Source organism: Myotis daubentonii, chromosome 1 (assembly GCF_963259705.1).
Source record: "Myotis daubentonii chromosome 1, mMyoDau2.1, whole genome shotgun sequence".
In the NCBI taxonomy this organism is placed as follows: domain Eukaryota; kingdom Metazoa; phylum Chordata; class Mammalia; order Chiroptera; family Vespertilionidae; genus Myotis; species Myotis daubentonii.
Genome location: NC_081840.1, coordinates 23,254,910 through 23,275,009, shown reverse-complemented (window position 1 = coordinate 23,275,009; position 20,100 = coordinate 23,254,910). Strand labels below are relative to the sequence as shown.

The following is a 20,100-nucleotide window of genomic DNA, read 5'->3' as shown; positions in this document are numbered from 1 at the left end:
TTATCCTCTATAGGGGGGTTTGCAGCACCCTGGTGGAGTCCTATCCGTCCCGAGTGTGGGGTTCTCAATGGGGGGGGGCTTACCTAAGGGAATCCTGTTCCAGGGGTTCCCAAAGGTGTGGACGGATTCGGCGAAGACTATCCACCCTCTTCCTACGGTGGAGTCTGATCCGTCCCGAGTGTGGGGGTTCTCAATGGGGGAGGGGGGCTTACCTAGGGGAATCCTGTTCCAGGGGTTCCCAAAGGTGTGGACGGAGTCGGCGAAGACTATCCACCTTCTTCCTACGGTGGAGTCCGATCCGTCCCGAGTGCAGGGCGCTTACCTAGGGGTCCCTGTTCGGGCGCCATATGCCGGGGTCCAAACCCCAGCGGGTCCAGGGGTCCCCAAAGGTGTGGAATGACATGGGGACAGTGTTCAGTTGATCAGCAGCCTAGCCAGGATCTCCAGCCCGGATCTCCAGAGAGGTTCTGCTTCGGATCTCCAGCGAGGTTCTGTAGCCATGTTCCCTCGCTAGGTTCTCCAGCCAGGTTCTGTCCAGGCTCTCCAGTCAGGTTCAGTGTCCAGGTTCCAGTCAGGTTCTCCTGCCAATCTCTGTAGTCAGGTTCAGTCCAGGATCCCTTGCCATGTTCTCCCGCTAGGCTCTGTCTCTAGGCTCCGAGGCCAGTCCCGGTCCAGGATCCTCTGGCATGCTCTCGCCAGCGAAGTTCTTCTGTCTCTAGGCTCCGTGTAGGTTCTGTCTTCTGAATTCTGTCTCCTGAGTTCTGAGTCTTTCTGTCTTGTTACAACTGTATTTATACCAGTTGATTCAATCCTATCAATCTCTATTACAAAGGTTAGGGCGTTTCTTATCTCCATTCCAGGGAGAAAAGATTATGTAGTTTAAGCATGATTGTTCGTAGTTAAAGGGATTAATTACCCGCCTGGCACTTAGTTGAGGGGTTTTATTCCCTCCCTAACTTCAGGGGAAAATCCCTACCTGGGGATTCAACCTTTCTCGGAGAGGTGACTTTGGTTAAAACACAGCGCCAAGAAGGTGAGCAAACATATAAAGAACAGCTACTGTTGCAGTGGAATCTTGCTGGCCTGAAGAGTTTTCCTTTTGGTAACTTTTCAGGGACTGTAAGTGATGATGAGCAGTTTTACAATAGCAGCTGCAGTTTTAACACTACAGCAAACATTTAATTTCAGAATTTTTTATATGCCAGAATCAAAGAGAACCTGTTGTGTTTTTTAAAATGCATTTAGTTCTGATTTTTAAGCATGCTTTAGGGGACATTAAGAAGATTGGTAGGAAGAGGTTAATGGGGAAAAAGGATGACCTAGGTAATACTTTCAACAATAAGATTAAAAGAAAATAAAAAAAGATTGGTGATTTGTGTAGAGAACTGATGGCCTGCTGTCTATTTGTGCACTTTCCTTCTGTGTTTCCAGTGCTTACCTGGACTTTTGTCTTTCTCAACAGCAACCATGGTGTGGTTGGTGAATATGGCAAAAGGAGACCCAGAAGCCCAAAGGAAGGTATCCAAAAACTCCAATTATAATGAACAAAGTAGGTAAATTTTATTTGGTAATTTCCTGGGGTTTAGGTCATTGTCATCTTACAGGCTAACAATTAGTTATAAAGTGGTGATTGTAACCTTTTTCTTTGGTCATAGATTCCTTTGAGAATCTCCTGAAAGCTGTGGTAATACCCAGTAAAAATACAGATAAATATTAAGGAGTCCAGATGGTCCAAACCCAATAGTACAGCCAAAACACCCTAGGTTAAGAATTTCTGCCATTGCGTACCATTAACACCAGTATGAAAGTTTCAAGTGGAGGCTGATTTTAAAAAGAACAGGTAGCCTTTCTCTCCAAACCTGTTGAAAATAAGAATCTCTTGTTTGACATGGCCAGACCAACTTAAAAGTAATTTTATTTTAGACGTGATCATGATTATACTGAGAAGATAAAACATTCTGGGAGGACATGACTTTCTGGAGGAGGCTAATGATAACCTAAGAGGGGAGATGGAAAGGCCCACGTATGGAAACTGGTGAATAGATTAAGGAGAATATAAGTTAGAAGTTAGTAGAAAGAGTTGAATAACAAAACAATATCAATAGTCAAGAAGAAAGGAAACTTTTTTTAAAGAAAAGCAAATGGATAGCCTTATGAGGAAGCTGAAAAACAGAAGTAGAATAAAAGTTGGTGAGAGAATGAAAAGGACCTTCACTGAGCTGCTGTTTGTCAGGAAAGGAAGGGGTTAGGTTTTATAGAGCCAAGAAAACTGCTTTTTCAGCTTTTGGGTAACTAAGGACACTTTCAACTGGGAATTCTTATTTGGGACCCAAAGATTCCAGGTTCATTCTGCAGTGAGCAAAGCAGCAGAACAAGGTGATATTGCACCCGCAGTCGACCTGGTAGAGAAGTAGGAAATATATTGGAAATAATTGCTACAAGTTTGGTTATTATGTTAACCTGTGTTAAGCTAAAGCAAATTAAAAGATTTCTATGAGTATATATGTTTATATGTATGTGAGTATGTGTGTTTATTTGGCATATCAAGATTTTATTCTTTTGATAAATGTTGATTGAGCACCTAACTGTGCCTGATACTTTGCTAGGTACTGGGGATATAGCACTGAACGAGATACCCTGTTCTGTGGAGCTTGTAGCCTATTTAGGGCAGCGGTTCTCAACCTGTGGGTTGCAACCCCTTTGGCAGTCGAACGACCCTTTCACAGGGGTCACCTAAGACCATCCTGCATATCAGATATTTACATTATGATTCATAACAGTAGCAACATTACAGTTAGGAAGTAGCAACGAAAATAATTTTATGGTTGGGTCACAACATGAGGAACTGTATTTAAAGGGCTAGTAGGTTGAGAACCACTGATTTAGGGGGACACAAACATTCAACAGATAATTCATACAGTTGTTGATAAGTTCTATAAAGGAGAAGTCTAAGTTGCTATGAAAGTTTATGTAGAAGAATTTGATTTATTCTGGAAAGTCAAGGAAAGCTTCCTTGGGGAAGTGATACTAGGTGAAGAATGGAAGCGTTTTCCAGAAGAGGAAACGACCTGGGCAGGGGCCTTGAAGTGAGGAGCTGGATAAGCTGCAGAGTCCTCAGGGGAGTGCTGTTGGTATTTTGGGTGGGGCAGTTCTTGGTAGTCATGTGGGACTTCTCCCACTGCAGGATATCTGACATTCCTGGCCCCTCACCCACTAAATGCTAATCATGACTTCCAGGTATTACAACTCAAAACTCCTCCAGCATAGTTAGTTCCAAACGCCCCCTGGGAAAACACTGGAGGAGCTAGACGTCACATTGGGGCAAAAGGGCATAGGCCTCCAGGAGGGATGTCTACACAAGGAAAGAACAGAACAGAGCTGGGAGGTTACCTATGAACTCTGTTAAGAGTTTGAGGATGAATTAGTCGTAATACATAGAAAATTAGTTAAGGAAAAAAAATTAGGCAGTTTTCCAGAGAAAACAAAAAGTCATACAGAAGAAGCAAATGTAATTAGAGTATATTCTGGTTGTAGCCAAGTATTTTAGTTGTGAATACTTTTTGCATTGTGATAGTATAAAAATTGAACTTAACATAAAATTATGATGAATTGAGAATATGGGGAGAGGTAAATTTCCATGTGTGCATGAGTATGAAAGCTATGCTTCATTTCCCTGTAGAAAGTGATTGAGTTTTAACTTAAAATAAAAACATCAAGATATAACCCTATGAACATGCTATTTATAATTAATTATGAAGGTTAATACCAAAGGAAACAGCTGAGCAGTTTGAAAGTAGGAGTGAGAATTAGGAGGAGGGAAGAAACAGAAGAGGGACTGTTGTTTTATTTATAAACCTTATGGTTATATGACTTCACAAACTCTGAACCAGGGAAGATTCCATTTTGTGGTGACCTGGTTAAGAAAAAATACAAAATTGTGAGGACCCCTCCCAGAAAAAATGTATGCAAGGGAGAGGCCTGAAGTGTGCAGGCTTAATTTATTCATGGTAAATCTACCTCTGCTATGAACATTTGTCACTTTTATAAACAAAGAAAAAATATCAACTCCACTTAATGTATTATAATTATTTTTGATGTGTAGAAGGTTCTCAAGACTCGCATGTTATGCTCACAATTTTCAGACCGACAGTCATCACAAAATGAATAGCCCATAAGAATGTGTTTTCTACCCACCCCCCACCTCACCTCCCTACCTGCAGGAGTGGTCTCCTTGTATAATTTAGGCACTGAAGCCAGAGCTGAGTTTTCAGAAACGAGTGGTTAGAAAGCTTTCAGCTGCAAACATCAGAAAAACCAACTTGTTTGCTTTAAACAAGAAGAAATGTGTTCTCTCACATGACCAGAGTCCTGAGGTGTAGACATTTGTAGGATTGGTTAATTTTGTGGCTCATCAGTGTTATCAAGGGCCCAGGTTCTTTCTGTCTTCCTGCCTGCTGTGCCATCCTTAAATATAGGCTTGGTCCTTAGCCCACTGCTCCTCATGGTCACAAGATAACAAGTACAGTTCCAGGCATCATACCCAGATAAGACAACATCCAGAGGAAAAAGGGGGCAGTTAGTAAAGAGAGAAAAATTTCCCCCAAATTTCCAGCAGGCTTTGCCTCATCACACATTGACTAGTACCAAACCCACAGCCTCTGAGCTTTCATTGGGAAGAGGAATGCTGGAGTTGGATCGATCAGGGTTTACCACCTGAGTCACATGAGTGAGAGGTGGAAATCCAGACTCATCAGGACTGCCCTCAGGAATAAGGGGAGAAATGGCTATTGGGTAAGCAATCAGCAGGCCCTGCCACAGCCCATGTTTTGTGGTTCAGGAGCCAGCTAACCAGTTACAATGACAGTCAAGTAGTTACTGTTTCCATGTAACTTTCTTAAAGGTATTAAGAAAATTTTCTGAATATTACAGTTGTGATTTCTGCTTTTTCTTGAAGACACAGGGAGTGAGTCACAGAACCCTGTGACAGAGAGTGATGATGGTGGCTTCAGTGAAGAGTGGGAAGCCCAGCGGGACAGTCGCCTGGGACCTCATCACTCTACAACTGAGTCACGAAGTGCTGCACAGGAGATTTCCAGCAGCATCCTAGCCAGTGAGGACCCAGAGGAAAGTATGTGCATTTCTCTAATTGAAAGTCATGGATTCCTGTAGGTGCTGCAGCATCAAACCCTCCCAAAATAAAATGAACTGAGAGCACTAGTCTACTTCTAAAGAACAGTACAGCTTTTAGTGGGAAATGACAATCGGCAGTGCATATATATATATATATATATATATATATATATATTTTTTATTGATTTCAGAGAGAAAGGGAGAGGAAGAGTGAGATAGAAACATCAATGATGACAGAGAATCATTGATCGGCTGCCTCCTGCATGCCCCCCAATGGGGATCGAGCCCACAATCCAGGCATGTACCCTGACCTGAAATCAAACTGTGACCTCCTGGGTCATAGGTTGATGCCCAACCACTGAGCCATGCCGGCTGAGCTAGTCGGTGCTTTTCTCATAGCATCATTTGTTTATGGGTCAAATTCTGCCCCTCAGGTTTTTGAAATTGGCCTTTTACAGTCTGATTTTTGGCATTTGTTTTATAAGGTCAAAGATTTTTTTTTTAATATATATTTTATTAATTTTTTACAGAGAGGAATGGAGAGAGAGAGAGTTAGAAACATCGATGAGAGAGAAACATCGATCAGCTGCCTCCCGCATACCTCCCACTGGGGATGTGCCCGCAACCAAGGTACATGCCCTTGACCGGAATCGAATCTTGGACCTTTCAGTCCGCAGGCCGACGCTCTATCCACTGAGCCAAACTGGTTTCAGCAGATCAAAGATTTTTTTGTTTTTCCAGTAAGATTTCATGGCTGCAGTATTCTTGTTACAAATATCTTATTAATATTTTTTACTTTTTGCTGTACAAAGACCAATGAGTTTGAATGTTTCAATCTTTTACATTGTTATTCCCTTTGTTGGCAACCTCCTCCTAACTTCAGATTAATATTTTCTTTGTCTGGGACCAATATAAACTAATACTTCATCATTTTAGGATCCACTACCACACAAACACTCTGATTACATTAGTGTTTTAAACCAGACTTATGGTTACTGATAACGGTCTCTGTTTATACTAGAAATTGATTTCTAAAAAGACACATATGTCTTCCAGGACAGCCTTTTAAAAATCAATATTTAATCAGAAAACTAAACAGAGCCTTTAATTAGAAATGTAAAACATTTTTATTTTCAGTGTGAAGGCAGTTGTTCTTCTATAGAATTTCAAAAATATTCTTCCTTCAAACATCATGTGGGCAGCAGGCTCATCCCCAGTGCACTACTGTTAATCTTAAAATTATCAGAGCAATGAAAGTACCTGCTGTTTCCAGGAGAGGGCCGTTGACTCATGGAGGTTCTTTTCTATTTACCTCAAGGAAGGGAGAAGGGTTTTGCTATTTTTTCAAGGAAGAGATTTTAGTACTATAAAGGTAAAGTAAGTTTCAGGCAGTTTTTAATATGTTTATATTTATTGAAAAGATAATAGGAAATAGTCATTATGCTATTATATTTAAGCTAGGCACATATGCTGCTGGAGGTCATATAGAGAAATCTTACAATTAAAGTGAACAGTCACCATCATTGTCTTTACTATGTCTTGTGTTTGGTAGACCATCAGATGCCCCTTTTAATATTAAAAGAATACCATAATTACTTAAAATTATTTTTCAGAGTTGGCAAAAACAAAACAAAAAAACAACAGAAGGCTTAGATTGCCATTATTAGCAAATAGTAGAAAAATGCTAGCAGCCAATTTTAGCATACTTGGCAATAGCATACAATTAATTCATTATGTCTAACTTCAGCATTTTCCAAGGCTGTGATTTTAGTTGTTTAGCCATGTCTTATTTTGACCGAATAAATAAAAGTGAGCTGTTTAAAGAAAACAAATTCCCAGCAACTGATTTTTCTTAGGTTTTATATACTGATTCAGTTTCTTCTGGTTATAGGTCAATAAAATTTGTCCTTTTGGTAAGTGCTAAAGAAAAAAATTGATGGTTACTTCTTTGTTTTCTTTCTCTATTTTATTTTATTTTATTTTATTTTAAATATATTTTTATTACTGATTTCAGAGAGGAAAGGAGAGGGAGGGAGAGTTAGAAACATCAATGGTGAGAAAGAACCATTGATCAGCTACCTCTTGCACACTGCACACTAGTGATTGAGCCCGTAACCCGGACATGTGCTCTGACCAGGAATCGAACCGTGACCTCCTAGTTCGTAGGTCGATGCTCAACCCCTGAACCACACCAGCCAGGCTTCTTTCTCTATTTTAATTTTGCTAATAAAATATACCTATAGTTATCTCTTCATTAAAATGAATTCTGTGAAGTATTACTATAGCATTTATCATAATATTGCTATTATTTACACAAGACTTTAAGTGAAAAAAATGTCAGGTCATAATTTTAAGCTTAATTCAATACATTATTTTTTTTTAAGCTATATTGACATAGAATTCACTTACTATAACAATTCATGCATAAAACCCACACTTCTTAGGTGCCATCTCTCCATCCCCCCATTTAAAGTATACAGTGCATTGGTTTTTATTGTAATCAGAGTTAGGCAGTCATCACCACAAGTGAATTCTAGAACATTTTCATCACCTCAGAAAGAAACCTTTACCCATTCATTAGCCTCCACACCCCTCAACACCAACCGGTGTGTACTGTCTTACTATGTTTTCCTGTTCTGGACATTTATTAAAATGTGGTCCTTTGTACTGGTTTCTTTCACTTAGCGTAATGTTTTAAGACTCATCTATGTTATAGCATATATCAGTACTTCATTACTTTTTATAGCAAATACAATTCCATTGTATGGATATGCCACAACTGTTACCCATTTTCCAGTTAATGGACATCTGGGTTGTTTCTGTTTTTGGCTTTTATGCAAACTGTTGCTATGAACATTCATGTAAATGTATTTGTGTGTACTATATACGTTTTTATTTCTCTTGGGTATTTACCTAGCAGCGGAATTGCTGGGTCATCTGGTACCTCTATGTTTAATCTTTTGAGGAACTGCCAGACCATTTTCCAAGCAACTATACTATTTTACAATCTCACCAGCAATATGTGAATGTTCTAATTTTTTCACATCCTCACCAACACTTGTTTTTGTCTATCTTTTTTTATTATAATCATTCCATAAAGTGGTTATGGTTTTGATTAGCATTTCCCTGATGGCTAATGATGTTGAGTATCTTTTCGTGTGTTTATTGGTTATTTGTGTTTTCTTTGGAGAACTGTCTAGTCAAATTTTCCCCATTTTTTATATATTTTTTCAAATTACTGCGTTATAGTGGTTCTTTATATATTCTAGATACAAGTTCCTTATCAGATAAATGCTAATTCCTCCCCTCCCCCTGGATTATTATTATTTTTTTAAATATTTTTATTTATTTCAGAGAGAAAGGGAGAGGGAAAGAAACATCAATGACGAGAGAGAATCACTGATTGGCTGCCTCCTACATGCCCCCACTGGGGATCAAGCCCACAAACCAGGTACGTGCCCTTGATTGGAATTGAACCTGGGACCCTTCAGTCCACAGGCCAATGCTCTATCCATTGAGCAAACCAGCCAGGGCTTGGATTATTTTTAAAAAGTTTTTCTGTAGCATTCTTTTTCTGAAAAACTAAGTTTCTTTTATAGTTTCTTATAGTGTTTACTATTTGTAATCAAAATTCTTTGTAAGGCTACCATTTGTTTAGTGTGTTGCAAGAACTTTTCCTATATTATTTTTAACTCTGAAAATAACAATGAAATAGCTTTGTAATCTCTATCTTATACCTGAGAAATTTGAGGATTGAAGAAGTTAATCACTTGCCCTGGATTACACACGTACTTAAATACTAAATAGTAGAGCTGCACCCCTGTAATGATGGGTGTGTATTCACCCTGGGAAGGCTAGCTCGCCCTGTCATTCATAGCATCGAATGTCATGGGTCAGATGTTTATCTTTTCCACTAAGAAGACTTCATTCTGGTGTCCATGATTTAAGAGCACTGGTTTTTCTCAGGAAGATCTTACTAGTCATCACTCCACTTCCTTCTCACCCACATGTGGAACAGACTACTTCTCAGGACCCTCAGCCCCTATCTTCTGGAAATGGGTTCTGTAACCGAGGCATCAAGGAAATTCTGACATGCTATAACATAGATGAGCATTGAGGACATTATGCTAAGTGAAATAATCCTGTATAAAAACCACAAATACTATATGATTTCACTTATATGAAGTACCTAGAGTAGTCCAACTTAGAAAGTAGAAAGATGATTGCCAGGGGACTGGAGGGAGAGAGGAAGGAGTTACTATTTAGTGGGTACAGAGTTTCAGTTTTACATGCTGAAAAGAGCTCTGTGGATGGCTGGTGGTGATGGTAGCACAGCAGTGTGAATGTATGTAATGCCACTGAACTGTGTTTTACCACAATTAAATTTTTTTTTAAACATGAAGAAAAGGAAAAGAAGCCACAGAAAAGAAAATATTGCAAATCAAACTGCAAGTCCTGTTAAAGAACTTGTATTTAGAATATATAAAGAATGCGAGAAACCCAGTGGCGGCATAGGTAAACACCTGAAATTGCTGCCTTGCACAACCACTTCAGAAATACAACTAAAAGACAAAACGGACATCATCCAGAACCACAGGAAGGCTGGCTGAGTGGAAATTCTACAACTAGAAGGAAAGAGAAAAGCACACTGAGACTCAGAGGAGGTGCGGAGGCCCACACAGAAAGGGCTGGCAACTGAGGACGCGGTTGTCTTTTTCCATCGGGAGGGAGGCACAAGCTCCCGACAGCCCTGACTCCAGTTCCGGGCAAGTCTCCGGGGACCCAGCCTCATACGGGGAGAAACTGGACTGTCTGGCAGCGGGTGGAACTCAAGGGTGGCTTTCTCTCAGATGTGCTTGCAGCGATTACCACGGGACACTGAGACCCGGAGCCTCTTAGTGTAGGACTGAGGATCAGCCATAGCTGTTTGCTCCGCCCTGTTGATCCCCTGAGACCCCGCCCCACCCAAGCTGTGCCCAGAGGCTTTTGCATATAAATGCCCTGGCCCTCTGCAATCTAAAATTACCTAACAAACTGCAGCTGGGTCAGAGAGACCCAGAACATCCAAAAGAAGGCCCAAGGCCCCACAGCAGCTTGCATTGCTTCACAGCTGGGCCTCATCTGGGCACCTCCAAATCCCAAACAAAGAAGAGGAATCTTCAGATCTCTCCGTAGCTCCTGTTGGGTAGCCTCAGGCAGAGGCTAAATTAGCAACTCCTTAGAGATCCAAGTGCCAGTGTACCCCATGGTCAGAGTGGGACCATCCAGATTACAACTCCTCAGATCCATAAGGGACACACTCAGGGGGCAGACTCAGTGAGCACCAAAGCCCCACTGAAGCAAGTCTTGCCCCATAAGGGTGTCTCCAGCACAGAAGTTCTCCCACCGTAGACACAGCTGATTCTCACAGCCAATTGGCCTGGAGGTCAATTCCTCCCAGCGATACCAACTATAATCAAGGCTTAACTACAACAAGACTGTGCACACAGCCCACAAAGGGGTGCGCCAAGAGTGTCCACCTCAGGTAATTAGGGAGGCTGAGCCACTGGGCCTTATAGGACACCTAGCACACAAAGCCACTCTGTCAACACAAGAAAGCAGCCAAAATGCGGAGACAAAGAAACAGGTCACAAATGACAGAAATGGAGGAAAGCAAACTACTGGATTTAGAGTTCAAAACCACGGTTATAAGGTTTTTCAAGAATTTTCTAGAAACCACCGATAAATTTAGTAAGACCCTCAGTAAGTCTAGTGAGGCCCTCGAGGATATGAAAAAGGACCAACTAGAAATTAAGCATACACTGACTGAAATAAAGAATATTATACAGAGATCCAACAGCAGACTAGAGGATTGCACGAATCAAGTCAAAGATTGGAAGTATGAAGAAGTAAAAAATACCCAACCAGAAAAGCAAGAAGAAAAAAGAATCCAAAAATATGAAGATAGTGTAAGGAGCCTCTGGGACAACTTCAAGCGTACCAACATCCGAATTATGGGGGTGCCAGAAGAAGAGAGAGAGTAAGATGTTGAAAACCTATTTGAAGAAATAATGACAGAAAACTTCCCCTACCTGGTGAAAGAAATAGACTTACAAGTCCAGAAAGCATAGAGAACCCCAAACAAAAGGAATCCAAAGAGGACCACACCAAGACACATCATAATTAAAATGCCAAGAGCAAAAGACAAAGAGAGAATCCTAAAAGCAGCAAGAGAAAAACAGTTTTCTACAAGGGAGTACCCATACAATTGTCAGCTGATTTCTCAATGGAAACTATGCAGGCTAGAAGGGAGTAGCAAGAAATATTCAAAGTGATGAATGCCAAGAACCTACAACCAACATTACTTTACCCAGCAAAGCTATCATTCGGAATTGAAGGTCAGATAAAGAGCTTCACAGATAAGAAAAAGCTAAAGGAGTTCATCACCACCAAACCGGTATTAAATGAAATGCTGAAAGGTATCCTTTAAGAAGAGGAAGAAGAAGAAAAAGGTAAAGATACAAATTATGAACAACAAATACATATCTATCAACAAGTGAATCTAAAAATCAAGTGAATAAAAAATCTGATGAACAGAATAAACTGGTGAATATAATAGAATCCGGGGCATGGAAAGGGAGTGGACTGATAATTCTCAAGGGGAAAGGGGTGTGGGGGTGCGGGAAGAGACTGGACAGAAATCATACACCTATGGATGAGGACAGTGGGAGGGGGGTAAGGGCAGAGGGTGGAATGAGAACCGGGTGGAGGGGAGCTATGGGGGGGAAAAAAGAGGAACAACTGTAATTATTGTTTGATTTAAAAAAAAAGAATATATAAAGAATGCTTACAACTCCATCATAGGAAGATAATCCAGTAAAAAGAAGGAAATGCTTTAAATAGACATTTCACCAAAGAAGAAATATAATGGCTAATAAACACATGAAAAGCTACTTCAACGTAAGAATGGCTTGACTAAAGAATAAAAATTAGTAATACTAAGTGTTGGTGAGCATCTGAGGAAACAAACCCTCTTGCATTGCTCGTGGTACAAAGCCAGTATGAAAAGGAATTTGGCAGTTTCTTAAAAAGCTGCACATAAACTCACCATATAACCTAGCAATTCCACTTCTAGGGATTGACTCCATGGGAGTGAAAACAATCTGTCCACACAAAAATATGTATGTACAGTCATGTTCGTGGCAGCATTATTCATAATAGTCCGAAACTGAAAACAATCCCAATGCCCATCACCTGGTAAATGGATAAACTTACAGTATGTTCATACAACGGGGAAGTATTCATCAGTAAAAAGGAACAAACTACAGATGTGAAGCAGCATGGGTAAACCTCAAAAACGTTAAGTGAAAGAAGCCAATCACAAAAGACTTCAGAATGTCTGAGTCCATTTCTATGAACTGTCTAGAAAAGGAAGATTTACAGAGAGAGCAGGTCAGTGGTTGCTTAAGGCCTGGGTAGGAGTGGGGATTAACTAAATGGGCACAAGGTATTTTATAAGGGTGTTGGAAATGTGGGAATTGTGGAAATGGTTACACAATTCTAAATTTTTTATAATCATTGAATTCTACACTTACACAAATAGGTGAGTTTTTTGAAATAAATTGTACCTCAATAAAGTTGTTTTTAAAGGGAGGATGCTACTTTTCTCATAGGGGTTCTTGTGAGGATTTATTAGAACAAGTGCCAGGTATAAACTAGGCATTCAAGAGATGACAATTAGTTATTGTTATTATTTTTGATATGTAACAGCAGTATCTGGTTAAGATCCCAGAGTCGGCCACATAGAAGCTGAAAATCCTATTGTTAAAAAGAAAGAAATAACGAAAGAAAGAGAAAGAAAGAGAAAAAGAAAGAAAAAAAACCTAGCTCAGTGATGGCGAACCTATGACATGCGAACTCATTTTTTTGGGTTGATTTTTCTTTGTTAAATGGCATTTAAATATATAAAATAAACATCAAAAATATAAATATTTGTTTTACTATGGTTGCAAATATCAAAAAATTTCTATATGTGACACGGCACCAGAGTTAAGTTAGGGTTTTTCAAAATGCTGACACGCCGAGCTCAAAAGGTTCGCCACCACTGACCTAGCTCAAGCCTAATTGTGTATGATATCATTTACTGACTTCTCATTCAGGGTGGAGTAGAGCGGTGACATTTTTGAATTGTGAAATCATAGCAAAGAGTGACAAACTTTTTATATTTGTAATCTTTGCTTTTCAGGGGGAGTAAAGCTCGGATTAGGAGATTTCATTTTCTACAGTGTTCTGGTCGGAAAAGCTTCCGCCACAGCCAGTGGAGACTGGAACACCACCATAGCCTGTTTTGTAGCCATCTTAATTGTAAGTATACACTCGTAAAAACATGTCAGAACACCTCATTGCAGCTCTGATTCAGGCAGTCCCATTTTAACCCCAGCTGGGCTGAGTGTTCCAGTCACCTGGGAGCTTTTCAAAAACAAATAATTAGACCTCACCTGAGTACTTCTCCACTGGGCCACACATTAAAATCACCTGAGACCTTTTAAAACTGTGTCCCCATCCTGAGATATTCTTATTTAATTTGTTTCAATTGTGTATCTTATTTTTAAAGTTCCCCAGGAAATTCTGTAAGTACTTCTGATTAGGAACCACTGCTTCAGGCAGCATAGCCATGTTGGAAATTAGCTGTGTCTTTACACATTGTTTGCGGGTAGTTTTTATCGCGCGTCACTTGGCGCGGGCCATTTTTGCAGTTGAATAGATTGATTACCGTTATACCTGGAAGTACATACATAATTCACCATTGTATGTATTAGAGACCCAAATTTTGTCCTTTGGAATTCATATATCTGCATGTTAGCATCCCTTTAGAGCAATAAAAAAGTATAAAAATAAACGTATTTATACATTACCCGCATTCTACCGCTAGTCTGTAAAAAACGTATTAATACGTGTCCCGCGCTCTCCTACCAGTCAACGTAAAACGTATAAATATGTTTCCCGCATACAATGTGTTTAAAGGGGTGAGTAGATCCTCACTTAGTGCCTGAGTTTGGTGGTGGTTTTTGCATTTAATCCACAACCTGCAGGGTACAGAGTTCCTTTGGGCAGCAGGTATGAGGCGAGAAAAGTTAACACAATGCATGATCTCCTGTAGATCTTGCGCATAGAGCCACAACATGAATCCTGAAGCTTTCAGAACTATGATTTAAGTAAAAAACTCAGAAGATATTTCTTACTGCCTTTTTTTTTTTTTTACTAAAGATGTTCTCTTTGATGTTTCATATGCGAGTGAAGTTACATGACAGCCTTTATATTGAATTTATTTTGTGATTTATAGTGATAATCTAACCAGTTAGAATTTTCTTGTATTTTATTTCTCTTTTGAGGTTAATTTTCTGGATGTGTTGTATCTTTTAAAAAGAAAAGTATTTATTCTGGATAAACCTGAAATGATGTTTAGCTTCCAGAATTTATAGTTAGTGTCTCAATAACTAGAGTAAAAATGGACTATATTATAGGGCTGTTCTGTTTCCAAGAAAGCAGCAATATAATTTTCATAAACTTAAAAAAAACAAAAAAAACTCCTCACCCGAGGATATGTTTACCGATTTTAGAGAGACAGGAAGGGAGGGAGAGAGAAAGAGAAACATCAATTGGTTGCCTTCCCCATGGACCCTGACCAGGGATCAAACCTTCAACCTAGATATGTGCCCTGACCGGGAATCGAACCCACAACCAACCAAACCAACTGGCTGGGGCACTTTTATAAACTTTTATCGGCATACTCTGTGTACCCCTCTTTGCCCCCCCCCCCCTCTTCCACCCCCAGCATAAAAAAATGCTTTTCAATTCTGGGATTTTATTTTATTTTAATTTTTTAAATATATTTTATTGATTTTTTACAGAGAGGAAGGGAGAGAGATAGAGAGTTAGAAACATCAATGAGAGAGAGAAACATCGATCAGCTGCCTCCTGCACACCCTCTACTGGGCATGTGCCCGCAACCAAGGTACATGCCCTTGGCTGGAATCGAACCTGGGACCATTCAGTCCGCAGGCCAACGCTCTATCCACTGAGTCAAACCGGCTAGGGCAATTCTGGGATTTTAGGCAGCTAAACTTAACTGAGAGTAGCCAACTTAATATTTTAGATAGAATTTTTGGTATTACTTAAATTTTTTCAAGAATAGTTTACTTATTTTTAGGTTCTTCTATTCCTTACCTAGAATTAGGAAATGAAGAATCAAGAATGTGTACATCATGAATTCTGTGTTGCAGAGGAAAAAAAAGTTGTTTCCGGGTTTAATGGGAACATTTGTTCTAAAATTTAACCTCTGAGGATTGTTATTTAATTAACTAAATTAAATGCGAGACTTGTGATTGAGTTGTTTTGCACGAAATACTTTCAAAATGATGTCTGGGTTGTGTCTTGGCCCTTCTCCCCCGCAGGGTTTGTGCCTTACATTATTACTCCTCGCCATTTTCAAGAAAGCATTGCCAGCTCTTCCGATCTCCATCACCTTTGGGCTTGTTTTCTACTTTGCCACAGATTATCTTGTGCAGCCCTTTATGGACCAGTTAGCATTCCATCAATTTTATATTTAGCAGATTTGTGATGAGACTTCCATGGATTTTTCTCCTTTGACTATAATAAAATCTGGGAAGAACAACGGTGATTTTCCTGTGTCTACACCTAACAAAGTCACAATCCCAGCTGGACTTTTTGTAGCTTCCTTCCACGTCTTCCTGGCCACCTGCACCATTGGCCATTGGACGGAGGTGTCTGCAGAAAATGGTTCTGAACATACATCATTGTGGTGGACAGAGCCCCTTGGAAAAAACTACCAGATTTAGGGACAAGGACAAAGAAAAATGATGGGCCAAAAAGTTGCTGTGCTCCCACCAGCAGCTTCAGAGGTGGATTCTACCAGCACTGCCGACTCTCAGGGCTGCCATCAGCACGGTGTTAAATGGAGTGGTTAAACCAAACAGGACTCATCATAAACGTGTGTAAACCCAATCAGTCTGTATGGAACTCTAAACCTTTTCAGGAGGTACTGTGAGGAAAGCAGGTACCAGCAGCAAAATGGGAAGGTGAAAAGGGGTTCAAACTTTCTCTCTCAAACTTTTTTTGCTGCAAACTTACCATTTTTTAAATAAGACTTTTTTTTCACCTTGGGTCAAGTCAGATGTGTAAGTTGATTTTGACGATTTTTGTTCTCAAGCACTGAAACTCATTACCATCTATGGTTGCCATTTCCTCCCAAGGCCAGTATGAATTTATTTGAGGTTGCTTCATCTCAAAAGTGTTAACCTCAGGTTCCAAGTTCAGTAATTTCTGGAAATAATGGAACTATAACAACGATTCTCCATCACCCTTAGGTAATTCTGGTTTTGCCCTCAAATTCCTAATTTTTAGACAGCCTTGTAGGTTTGCTTGCCCTCAATGCCTTCTTTGTTCCCCGTCTCTCCCTTCACTCCCCCCATACACGGTTCTTTCATAAGACAGCTCTGTTGTGGAAGCAGACGATCCGTTATCTAGGATTTCCTTTGTGTGGTGCACAGAATGTGTTATGAATCAGTGCTATCAGCCTCGCTGTCATAATTTCTCAGTAGCAAATACAGTGTGTGCCCAAAGACAGTCGCATTAAAGAAGAGGAAATGGGTGGTGAAGCACTTTCTGTCCTGTTTTTCTTTTTTTAGTTCAACCGAGTGTCTCTGACAGTAGGTCAGAGTTCAGACCGATAGCCAGGAGCTGGTGGTTTAGAAAGGCAGGAATCAGGTGTGTCTGTGCCAAGCAGGCGATGAGGAACCCATTATTGCCCGCGGTGAGCCGGCGGAGAGCCAGGTGCCAACAGAAGAAAGAGGGGCCTCCACAGCCAGTGGCACCAGATGAGCTCATGTCCTGTGGGCAGATAAGGAGGCCCAAGTGACTCCTCCAGAACCTCTCAGTGGGCGCTTGGTGGTTTCCCTTCTGCCTTGCCTTTTGTCTCCGTGTACCTTTGTGTGAACTGGGCAGTGGGGTCAGGCCCAGGCCGTTCAGCTGGACACGCACATAAACAGAGCCAGTGCCTGTGGGCACACGGCACCTCTAAGCGAGGCTTTGCCAGGGCACAACCCTTCTGGTGCCGCAGGCCGCCCTGGGCCAGTGACCAGACCCTAAGCGTCTGTGAGGAACGTAGTCTCCATCTGGCGGGAGAGAGACCCGCGCTTCCTCGTCCTGCTGCCGCTTTCTCCCAGCCTGTCGTACAACCCGGGCTGGGCTGCTTCTCCCGGAGGGTAGGGTGTTTGCTTCCTGCCGTGGGCTGTCTCCCAGAAACGGCCTTGAGGAGCAGCGTGCTGGGACTGACCTGACTGCAATGAAAACTGGCTCGTATTGGGCGGCTGAGAACTGGGGGGAAAACAGCCATGCAAAGAAAGCCAGGCTGAGAGGAGTAGGTGCTCTCCTGTGTTTTTGTTTGTTTAGCCCCTTTTTTCCAAGATTCTCTTTTTCTCCTCAGACATGTGGCAGTGTCGTGGGTACTCCAGAAAGACACACCTTTCAACAGCTACCGCAGAGCCCCCTGAGCACCAGTCTGATCTGAAGCGCCTTGAGGGAACCCTAATCTGGAGAAATTTATCTGTGCGAGGGTCCTCCTCTCAGAAGGGGGTGTGCGCGTGTGTTTAGATGCTGTTACTGTCCCGGGTAGAAAGATTGCAATAAATCTGTCACTTTCTACAAGATGGAACCACATCTCAGCACGGAGAGAGCACATCGTCATCTTTAATCACCAGTCTCAGACACAGAACTTTGTTTTCAAACCTTTTAGAATCAATTCAGTCATTCGTGAAATTTCAAAATGCTAGTCTTCCACCGGGAAATATCGATGGTCACTGAAGAGAACAGTAGCAAGTCCACTCAACCGGGGGTGACCATGGGGCCAGGCCACACAAATGAGAAAGCCTGGCCAGCCGGGCCAGCCCACTCAATGAAAGGAAGGAAAACAGTAGGAAAAAGTGGCTGCTAACGTCTGGGTCTGGCCGGCGGCAGAATGAAGGTTTTGTGTACAGCATGGCGCTACAGACCAGCCTGTGGAAGTACCAACCACATTTGGAAGATGTTTAGTTTTTTCAAAGAGGAAGGGCTCGCTTTCCTGTGTTTGATTCTTGGTAGGTTAGTGTGTGGTCTTAGGGTCACAGCTCTCTGTATGAATGACTAAATTTCTTGATGAGAAAAAAAATAGAAGCTTTCTGAGCAACTTCAAACATTCATAAGTGAGCAAATTGCGGATTTCACTATGGAAGCAACAGTCGTCTTGTTCATAATTTGTAGAATGTGAGGCAGAAGTTCAGCTGCCTCCAGGGCCGGGCGTCCCGAGGAAGCCTCTGACCCTGTGCCCGGTGCCCAGCCTCGCATGTTCCCCGCTTGTGATCTAGCCCTGGGGGAAAAGTTCCGACACGACTACGAAAAGGTTTGTTCAATCTCTTCCGTGGCGCTGGAGTCTGAAGACGCAACAGTGAGTAAGCTCCGTCTTCAGGTGGTTGAGCGCCGACCCATGAACCAGGAGGTCACAGTTTAGTTTGATCCCCAGGAGAGGCTGTGCAGGAGGCAGCCAATCAATTCCCTCTCCCTCTCTGAAATCAATAAAAAACTTTTTTTTTTAAAAAAAGACCTATCAGAATGCAGCTGTAGTCTCTTGTTTCCTGGCATATGCCATCTTTAACGTCTCCAAAATATCGGGTACAGGTCATTAACGCCCTTCACGGTTACTGTTGTTGAGCACTTATAATATTGATGTTACAAAGGGGACGTGATTTAGGAAGAGACTTGAAAACTGGACATTTGGTTTTGCTCTGGGAAGAAACAGTATCACCATCATAAGTGTGAGCCCAGAAGTGATCTTGTGATTTCTCTGGTTTTTAAAACCCCCAAAACGCAGAAGATGAAAAACTGTTTCAGCTTCCACAGCCCTCGTTGGAACTGCCGAGCAGAGCGTACCAACAAGGCTGCCAGCGTGCTCGCGTCCCACATCTGAAGGCACCGGGTCCCCCCCTCTGCTAGGAAACACCACAGATGTGTGTATTAAAAACCAGCCTGGAGCTGAAATGAACCCCTTTCTTGAACGTCAGAGCTTTCCCAGGGCCTCCGGCAGCTGCAACATCGCCCCGAGGAAGTAGCTGGGTCCCCCAGGGCCCCGGAGTGCCGTGTTAGCACTTCAGTCTGATCTGCGTAGCAGGGAGGATTTGCCAGAAAGCAATTTTCCTTTTAAAATAAATAATTGTTGCAACAGGGCAGCTTCAAACTCAACTGTCTGGAGGGGCAAGGCCAGGCCTGTTCTGTTTCCTGTGTGATTGGCGGGGCTGGGATGCGGGTTCAGCGGATCATTTACTCCCACGTGTTCACGGTCTGGCTTTTGCTCCTGCAGACACTGCCCTGTACGTGATTCAGACAGACTGTGGATGCATCTTTTTAAAATTCCTTTCAAGTTCTTGGTAAGATGGTTATTTTGATAGACGGTTGCAGATTTCCCTGTGTTTGTCAGAGGAATAAAGGCTGCGTGGATCCCGTTGTGTGAGTTTTCTTACATGAAAGTAGTACAATGTGTGAGAGGCACTCGGCGATCATCAGGAAACAGTGTGAAACGACAGGCATTGTTTCTGTCCTCCCCGCGGAGCACAGTGGGGCGGGAAGTAGCAGGCCGCACCTCTGAAGGTGCAATGTTGAGCCTATGAGAAGTCTCAACATAATTATTCTTAATACTTAGTTTCTGAAAAAATATTTTAAAAAATAATGTTTAACTCAAATTCATGTAAAAACTGTCCAAACAAGAACTTGCAGGACACGTTTGTGGTGGTGGTACAATGCAATTACTTCATGTGCCAGATGATTATCTTTTAAAAACCATTGAGCAGGTCATATCAGTAGAAAATACCAACATTACTTTGCTTGGCCTGGTAGAGCATCGATGGTTATCACCATCCCCAAACTCCACCAAACCTCTTGTTT

The 20,100-nt window shown here is 41.6% G+C and overlaps 1 protein-coding gene across 14 annotated transcripts in view; it reads left to right on the top strand.

Annotated features, from left to right (window-relative positions):
- Positions 1 to 19,659, top strand: part of PSEN1 (presenilin 1) — a 77,099-nt gene extending 57,440 nt beyond the window's left edge. For all 14 annotated transcript variants that reach the window (XM_059691504.1, XM_059691611.1, XM_059691593.1 and 11 more), the window contains 4 exons: positions 1,463 to 1,549; positions 4,955 to 5,128; positions 13,355 to 13,473; positions 15,564 to 19,659. In XM_059691504.1, coding sequence (XP_059547487.1) covers positions 1,463 to 1,549; positions 4,955 to 5,128; positions 13,355 to 13,473; positions 15,564 to 15,719 — 536 coding nt within the window. In that variant the 3' untranslated portion in view covers positions 15,720 to 19,659. The remainder of the gene's footprint in view (positions 1 to 1,462; positions 1,550 to 4,954; positions 5,129 to 13,354; positions 13,474 to 15,563) is intronic.
- The last annotated feature ends 441 nt before the right edge of the window (positions 19,660 to 20,100 follow it).